This window comes from Centruroides sculpturatus, unplaced genomic scaffold, assembly GCF_000671375.1.
Source record: "Centruroides sculpturatus isolate CEXI.00-Female unplaced genomic scaffold, Cexi_2.0 scaffold48, whole genome shotgun sequence".
In the NCBI taxonomy this organism is placed as follows: Eukaryota; Metazoa; Arthropoda; class Arachnida; order Scorpiones; family Buthidae; genus Centruroides; species Centruroides sculpturatus.
Window position 1 is genome coordinate 731,567 of NW_019384294.1, and position 9,660 is coordinate 741,226.

At 24.7% G+C, this 9,660-nt stretch overlaps 1 protein-coding gene and 1 long non-coding RNA gene across 4 annotated transcripts in view; one reads left to right on the forward strand and one right to left on the reverse strand.

The window, feature by feature from the left end:
* Positions 1 to 9,660, forward strand: part of LOC111619556 (lachesin-like) — a 122,699-nt gene that overhangs the window by 104,862 nt on the left and 8,177 nt on the right. For all 3 annotated transcript variants that reach the window (XM_023361405.1, XM_023361339.1, XM_023361477.1), the window contains exons 8-9: positions 4,959 to 5,024; positions 6,849 to 6,944. In XM_023361405.1, the coding sequence (XP_023217173.1) occupies positions 4,959 to 5,024; positions 6,849 to 6,944 (162 nt within the window). The remainder of the gene's footprint in view (positions 1 to 4,958; positions 5,025 to 6,848; positions 6,945 to 9,660) is intronic.
* LOC111619746 overlaps positions 1 to 9,660 on the reverse strand; it is a 31,292-nt gene that overhangs the window by 9,750 nt on the left and 11,882 nt on the right. The window lies entirely within an intron of this gene.

Consider the following 9,660-nt stretch of genomic DNA (forward strand, 5'->3'; position numbering starts at 1 on the left):
TTGGAGCATGGAAAAATTTAATGACTTTGAGAAAATACAGAATATATTCATACGTAAGATATTCCAGCTGGAATACAATATCCCGGGTAGTGCCTTAAGATTAGAAACACATAGATTCAGAATAAATACTATACTAATAAAAAGATATTTAAAGTTTTTACAAAAAATTATTAAGGCTGAAGATATAACAACAAAATTGCTGTTCTTACTACATCACAAATCAAGGGAAACAGACTTAAGACGAAGTTGGATAATTCAGTTATCGAAGATAGTTAATAAATATGGATTTTCTATTAAACTGGTTATGGATCGTAATTATGATATAGAGCAATATAGTAAAGAAATAATACATAGAGTTATGGAATACTCTATTATCCAAGACGTGGAAGATATACGAAAACGAGAAAATACAAGCTGGTATGCAACAATTTTAAATTATCCTGTAAATAACAACTATATATTGACAAATCTAGCTTTTAACATCAAAAAGTTTTTTATACAGCTTAGGCTAAATAAATACGGAATAATTATAAATGATAAATATATAGACTATACCCAATCTAAATGTCCAAATTGTACTAAACCTTTATCTAGAGTTCATATTATATGTGAATGCTGTAATGAAAAAGATAAAATACAAAGGCTCCAAATGCAACCGCTAGTCAACTGTAACAGTGAGATGAAAATGTTTAAGACTTTTGACAGAGCTAATACTAACACGATTTATATGTTATATAACTATGTTAAACAATTTACTAAATGAAAATTGTAACAAAATATTAATGTAAATTTAAAAATTAGCAAATAGAATATATTAATGTTAATAAGACGAAAAAAAATTGAGATGTTAAATTAATACGAGTTTATGTAAAACTAAACGCCCTTGTAACAGGCGAAAGCCTATTACGACAAATAAAGATTATTATACTTCAAATAAAATCTTTACCTCATTGCTTTTATTCTTATATAAATTAGAATAATATTAATTTAGAAGCTAAAAAGGTTGAAAATTACACGATTTTTTCTTACCTTTTTAAAGTTAAATAAAAAATATTTTGTTAATAATGAGAGAAAATACAGATTTTATGTTATAAATTACCGTTTTACAACATGTAGACGTGTGCATTCTTTAGAATAATCATGCTATTTCAAAGAATAGTTCATTATATTCGGCTTTGGAGAGTAGACAGAACGAAAATGATATAAAGTTTTAATTAATTTAAGTTTTAGGATCGAGAAATTTTAAAAAAGGGAAGATCCTTTATCAATAATCTACGTGAAGATAGCAGTGACTGTTGGAAAAATTCGGCTTACTCTTGTAGTTTGATGAAACTCTCTCCGAATAAATTTAGAGATTTACATAACGAATCTAAAATACGTAGTATAATTATCAGAATAATGTAAAATTTCAAAAACAAAATCTTAATAATTATTTTTCTAGAAAATATTACAGAAGAAATGATATAGGAAACATGGATATAATGAGTATTTGTGATATATTGATGTTATCCAAAGCAATATTTTGAAAATTCTTAGAGAAGTAAGAGCATTCTGATTAGGAAACTTAATTCTAGAAACTTTTAAAACGTACTCTAACATATTGACTTTTATCAAAAGGAAATATGAAACATTTACTAGAGTTAGAACACGTCGAAAAAGTGCTATATTTCTAGCCTATATCATATTCCATTTAATGGATGAAGTTCAATGTTCTTTTATCTCAACAGATCTTTCAGTGTATTCGAGCAATTTGAGAAGTTGACACTCTTTAAGTTCATATTAGTGTCTTTATACAGGAATAGATACTGTGTTCCAATTATAGCTTTTGACAGTGTCAAAAATTCTATTAAAATCTATTAATAGAAACCTTATAACTTAAGAAAACCACTCTGAAATTGTATCGAAAAACTTTTATCTTTAATATCCAGTTTGGATAAGTGCCACGTGGAGTGTCTACACACTGTTTTTTTTTTTTTTTTTTTTTTTGTTTTTATCAAATTCTATTTATAACTTAAGAAGTTATAAATGTCATTATTGGTTTCACGATAAGATTTTAATAAGAGTGAGGTTTAAAAATACGTCAATCATAAGTTTGTTAATGTTTTAATTACGTTTCAACAAGAGTGTTCTTGGCAATAATGATTGGATCAATTGGTAGCTCCTTGATGCTGTCAGGACACTTCTATCATAATAATTGACTTTTTATATTTGAGTTTTCTACTCGAATATTTCGTTGAACTTATCAAATCTTAAATTAAACTTTTCTTTAACAAGAGATGTTAACATTTATCTTTGTCTGTATACTTTAGTATGTTGATGAACCGAAAGAACATAACCTTATCCTTAAAGTAATTCTGTCTTCTCCACTTAAAATTTTAAATAGTAATCAATACACAACTTTATTAATTTTTTTTATAAAATTATATAATAGCTTCTCCGTTTTTCCTTTCAGAAGAACTAGAGAAAAAAATTAAAATGCTTTTTTTATATGCTGATAAGTTTTACTTTACATTTGTAACTGTTCATTCACTTTCCTGCTATTTTCTTTTTCTACGTGATCAGAAATATAAAGTAGTAAAAAATTTGATTCGCAGATAGCAAAAAGCTTGTTTTCTTGTGAATACAAATCATTTTGTAACATAAACACCATTTGAAAATATTGATAGCCTTTAAAAATGTTATCTGAATTTCAAAATCGGTAACGATATTAATATCTTATTTCCTTGATAAATATGACAGATTTATTATTAAAATAATCTAATTAAATTTATAAAAATTATATTTTATACGCAAGGTTATATATATATATATATATATATATTCCTCTTTTGTCTCTCTCTAGTTCGATTACTTAGATCTTACCTGTTCTAAATAGCGCATTTTTAAACGTTGACACTTTCAGCTGAGTGTGATACTTCAGTTCGAAATATATATGGAAATATATTCTTTAAAGAAAGCTACTTACATAAAAAATTATGGAAAGTAGAATTTTAAACAGATTTCATACATAACAAAACTAAAAGACCCACTATTTTCGACATTATAAATTCGGATAGTTTCCAAAATGTCTTCGGATATAGAAATTTCAATTCAACATTTTTTTTTCCTCGAGTCCGTAACTCTATAAGCAATTATCTCATTCAAATAGTTTTAATTGCTTTGAAAATTTTTCAAGAAAAAGTAATTATTTGAAGAATTATCATTAATATTCATAAGAGAATTCTTTGATGTTTTCTTCCGAAATTATATCATGAATTATCTTATTTAAACGGTGTAATAGCCAAAACAATGTTTGAAAGAAGAAAAATTTTCAAAGTTAGCATCGATATTTTTAAGTATTTTAATTTGTTAATTGCCAAATATTTTTAAATTAATTTAGAAAAAAAAACCAAAAATATATACTCAATTTATTGCTTCTAATTAAGTTAATAATCCTTAAATATTGACTATTTTTTTGTAAGAATTACTGCTTTAAGGTAAAATGATAACGTATAGAAAAATTTAAAATTTCTTAACTTTTCTATAAAAAAGTTTTAAATGTAATTAAACAAATAAACTGTTGTGAATATTATATTTTAAATATAATATTCAGATAACAATGTAGTTATTATATGTATAATTATTACTAAACGTCACTTCACGGTTGCTTTATTCTTTAATGATGTACTTTATGTTAGAAATTCGATAATTATTATTGTATCTAGAACAATGATGCTTAGATTAATTTAGTATTAAGTTGCATGCTGTTAGAATTAATAATGTTTATTCCTGATAAAGTTTTATTATTAAAGCTAAAAATAAATATTACTAATCAATTGAGAAATCAGATAGAATTTCAAGGAGGAACACTCAAACACATTACCTACACTTCTATTGTAGACGGAAAATATCGATCATCAGAAGATGCTTCTGCTCTTGAGGACAGAGTCCCCTTACCAGAAAAGTCAAGAAAAGGACAACGAGGACAACAACATAGTCAGTACAGAATTTCTATTAACTTCTCTCCACTTCTCCTCATTTACAGTTTGTCTGTTGAATGCATTCACAAAAGTGATTTCTCACAGTTTTGATGAGTTATTGTGTTTGTTTATTATTAATCTTATCTTAAAATTATTGATAAAGCAGTAATTTGCAAATATTATGACTTTACAGCGAAATTAATTTTCCACGTTTATTATCTAAGATGTTATATAGGTTTCCTTTAACAAAACTAATTAAAATACAGAAAATCGTCATTAAAAATACACATGTTTACGTTTATATTAAGAATATTTAATTTTAAATAATTTTCATCATCCAACAAGTGATATAAATATGATTTTGAACAGACCATTCAGATAATTAAGAATGAAATTTATTATTTCCTGGTCTTTATATTATTTTAATGTTATTTTCTCCCTTCAATAATGTTTATTATAGGATATTTTCAATTATATAAATTATAGTTTAATTACAAATATTAAATTTATAACGCGTAAACCTTAGTTTCAACTTTGTATTACTTTANATTATTAAATAAACTTTTATATAAGAGTAGGAAGGGGAAAAGTGGATCTGCTATTTGTTCGATCAAAGATCCGATGATGTAGAGAAAAATCAAAAATAAAAGACATAAAAATAATGGATAAGAGCGAAAAAGAAACAGTTTGAGTTGATGCGGTTATTACCCATCCAATCTATTCTTGTAATTCTCTATTTTTATTGTATCTACCAAGGGAAAGAAGCACACTCAAACGTATACACACAATACACATATATAGGTTATATATATATATATATATATATATGACCTATGTAAGGATAACATTCCACACCAGATACAATCTTTCCACTACTTATTCGAGTGCTCCATTGAAAAGATAAACATAATAAGAATTTTAATCATATTAGAGTTTTTCAACACTATTATTTTTTCTATAAAATTGATAAGAATTTATTTATTTACTTTTTCTTTATAGAAATACCACCACCAACGGAAGAACCAACGAAACAAACCATACCAAATATACGAGTCACTCCAGAAGGCAAGTAACTTAATACTATCAAATCGTGTTAAAGATATGATCTATGTGATTAATCACAATTGCAATTGGGGAATAATTTCCGTTATATTGATGCTTGATCTTCTTTAAATAACACGCTTTACCTCTTTTCTACTATTCGTGTCATCAATTATATGTAGCCTTTTGTCAAAACTTATTCTTTGATATCATTCAATAGTCAGTTTGTTGTCTTTGATGGATCCGGAGGGATAGAATAAATGTTAAGAATCGTGGTGATTTTCATCCGTGAAAAAAGAAGTCATACTGTCACGCAAACAATCATTTATATCATCTATAATCATTATAACGTCATCAAACACTTATAACTATAAGTATGGATTGATCAATGGTTTATGACGACTGTCAAAGGAACGTTTCCAGACTTATCACGATAAATTAATAGCATCGTTAAGGTTTTAAATATATTTTTATGACCTACTTTCACTTTTTTTTCATATTAATAACGTATATAATTATAATAATAATCATTAACATAGTTAGAAAATGATAAATTCCATCATCAGATAAGCTATGATCCGGATAAACTTCTAAACGCATAATGCAAGAAAAATTAAGAAAGAAAAACAAAAATTAACGAAGTCAAATAATGAATTAAATAGAATGTTATCAATTAAAGTAATTTTAAAAATCTATTCGGCTTTGGTATTTTTATTCCTTATCATTTATTTAATACCATTTGTCTCATTAACAAATGGAAGACAGAATCAAAATGAGAAGAAGAAGAAGAAGAAGAAGAGTGAAGGGAAAAAAATAAAAAAATAAAATAAAAAAAATACAAATCGAAGTAAAATAATTTTTTTTTAATTCTTTATCTTCTTTTAGAAAGACCTGAAAACTATTTAACGCTACGAAAAGTAAGTTATCTATCAAGAAAGAAAGTATTGAACGATTATCTCTTTCTTAAAGTTAATGGGGTCCTCAAGAATAGGATCATGTTGTCAGAATATTTCCAAATCTTAGTTATTCAATCTCGCTAACCTACTGAAAATGTTATTAATCAGTATTACTTTCCAAATAATGAATAGATACAACTACTCCTACAAGATTATTTATCTTTATTTAAAGTGAGAATGAACATAATTTTTATGTTTACTTTTAAGATTTGAATTCAGTAAAATAATCGTTAAATTTTTTTCTGTAATAAAAAAAATGAAAAGTAATATTATCCAAACAATAAAAAAATAACAGAAAAGATACATGACATGAAGCAGAAGCTGAAAAATAAGCAAAAGAAAATGATAAAGTGTAAAAAAAATCTAATGCTTTCTGTGCAATGTTAGCTTTCATTATCTTTCTCTTTCTATATACGTTCTGTATATATATATATATATATATATATATTTTAAACCTTATCTGATTAAGTAAATTGAATATATTGGAATTAAAATTTTACATGTTTTACAAAATTTTCATCTTGATTATTACATGTAAAATGGTTTCGTTATGTAATTTCGTCAGAATGCCAGGAATTTCTTTGTTGTCAGAGTAGGTTAGATGTTTTGAAGATGTATATATATATAATCTACAAAATATTCGGTATAGAATTTAAATATTCGACATTTTTGCTTTAAAACTAATTTAAAGGACTAAATGTCATTTATAATAAATTCCATAATGACATATTTCATTTAACTTTTACATTTTTCTTTGCCATATATCGATTAAAAAATTTTTAACAAATTTTATTACTATTTTTTTTCACTTTTTAAAGTATATATATTATAAAAAATCTTTTTATTATTTATATATAGTCTTGGCATTTTATCGTTTTTTTTATTGTCACAGATTTGACAGCATTTCCTAGACATCAAAGTTTTGGATCTGTGAAAGATTCAGAAAGTGAAAGTACTGAAGTCAAAAATTCACTTTCTATACCTACAGGTTTGTAAAAATTGAAAGAAAAATAAGAAAAATATTTTAAATTTAAGTTAAAATTTACATATATAATTTATTTATATATATATTAATTAAATATTCATTAAAGAGGATATTATCCTATTATAATTAAGCTAGTAACAGTAATAACTTTTTGATAATAAAATTAATAATTTTGATAAATAGTGAGAAGAAATTAAGCTTATTTAAAGTAAATTTATATAATTACATATAAATATAAATATTACTGCCCTTTTGAATAAATAGAGAGTTTGAATGGTGTAGCCCTACTAATCTTATCATTGAAGATGTAATCAATTTTAAATTCATTGGAGAATTGTTCATTCAGCAAGAGAAGAAACATTGGACAGATATTTAGGAAATGTCCAATTTTATTGGTAGTATATTCTTCACAAAAATGACAAGAGTACTTTTAAAGATATCTAAGTAATTCCCATTGAAAATAAGAAGAAATCAGTTCAGTTTTAGTTGCTTGAAAAGAATTTTTGCTTACCTAAGAAGTATTCAATAGAAAAATCCAAACTTGCAGAGGATATAGATTATTATAAAGGCGGATTGTATAATAAAGAGTTATCATTTGAAGTGTTTGATCAAGAGCGAGTTGTGTATAAGATTGATGTTTTCATATAAGTAACTGAGCAATAAAAATCTAATGATTATAAGTTTTTTTAATATTTCTAATATTAAAAAATTGATTATTATTAAATAAATGGTTTCTATATAAAGAAAATATTTATAGAATCTTTTTAAATCTTGAATATTATATAATATGCAGCGATAATAACCATTGTTTTACAATTTAATCAGGTGCAGGAATGTAAAGATTCTTAGAGGACACTGGAATTTGCGAATAAATTTTCTTATAAAACGAAAAGTTTAAAAAGTTTTTAAGATTATTAAATATTTTAACGAGAAAAAATAGTTTCTAATGTAATATTTACATCAAACTTGATAGTTTGATATGAATATTACATTTATATGTAGATATGTATCTGCTTCTTGTCAAAGACTCTTTATAAGAAAGAACTGTAGAAATTGAATCTTAAAACTTCTATCGGTTATATAATAATTTAGAAAATTAATAAATAAAATTAAATATTAGTAAAAAATCTCCCAAATAAATCATATAACTAAAAATAATATATCTCAATTAGGATGTGTTAGGATTAATCCAATATCGAAAATATTGGAATGATCCTTAATTAACAGATTAAATGAGAAGATAATAAATTTCCAACTCTGTAAAATTCAATACATTGATTTAAGTATTTTAAGATTAGTAGATTCTTGAATTTTCAAGAGTTTGTAAATAATTAATAAATTTACATAATTAAAAATTAAAATTAATAATAATAAAATTAATATTTATGATTGATATTTAATGTTCTAGAAATATAAATTTTTGTGGAAAAAAAATTAATTATTCAAGTTATTTGATGAATATTGTATTGATACCATTCTCATCTCAAAGAAATTTTTTATATTTAACAGAAAATATTAAAGATATTTCAGGACCTCAAATTTATTGTGGTCATGAGTTTATAACGTATAAAAGGCTCTTCAATCTCTAACAAACATTAATAAACTTAAAAACAGAGCTCCTAAATTATGTATAATTAATGAATCACGGAAACGGGTTTATGTATAAATCCTAGATGAAGTAAACTCGATATTATAAAAGTTTTTGGTGAAGTTAGGTAATAACAAGAATAATTTTTGAAGCACTTAAACTTTATAACACTTACAAACAGAAGAAAACACAAAATTTAAAGCCTTCAGATTCGTTTTATTCACTGTGAAGGAATAGAAATCACACATGGAGTCGACCTTTAAAACAACTTTACATGTGTATTGAATTTGAAGATGCTAAATTCTAGTTATAAATATTTTTTTTTAGTAAACGTCTTCCTGGTTTTATTACTTATTTAAATTATTATTTATTTACACAAAATTCCACTTAGGAAGAATCTTTTCTTTAGTTTGCTTTGATTAAAAGGATAAACAGATTGTTTAACAATTATGTTAATACAAAGAATAAATTGGAATATTTTGTCATTATCTGTAGTTGTTTAATTTTAAAAGCATAAAATTAATTAATTAACTATACGACAGTTACAATATTTATCTACTTTAAATCTATACTTTTCAATTTTTACCTATTTGATCTAAATGAATGCTTTAAAAGAGATGAAGATGGGTTTCAAATTGAAAATCAGATAATACATACTATATCGTATGCCGATGACATTGTGTTGATAGCTCCTACAGCAGCTGCTCTCCGTAGAAAAATCCAACAAATCTGTGAGTATTTAGAAAAGCTAAGAGTTAAAATAAATTCCAAAAAATCAACAATTATGATATTTAGAAATGGAAGTAACGTATCCAAAAAGCACATGTCTTTCTTCATTAATAAAGAAGAAGTGAAGATAGTGAAGGAAATTAAATTTTTAGGAGTTACATTCACACCTAATCTCTCGTTCGAAAAACATTATAAAAATTCACTAAGTAAAGCAAAAATTGCAATAAATAATTTAATTGGTCTATTCTGCAAGACAAAAATAAAGAACATACGTATACATTTTCAGTTATTTAATTCGATTGTGATGAACTCAATGGGATATGCTGCCCCAATTTGGAGCATGGAAAAATTTAATGACTTTGAGAAAATACAGAATATATTCATACGTAAGATATTCCAGCT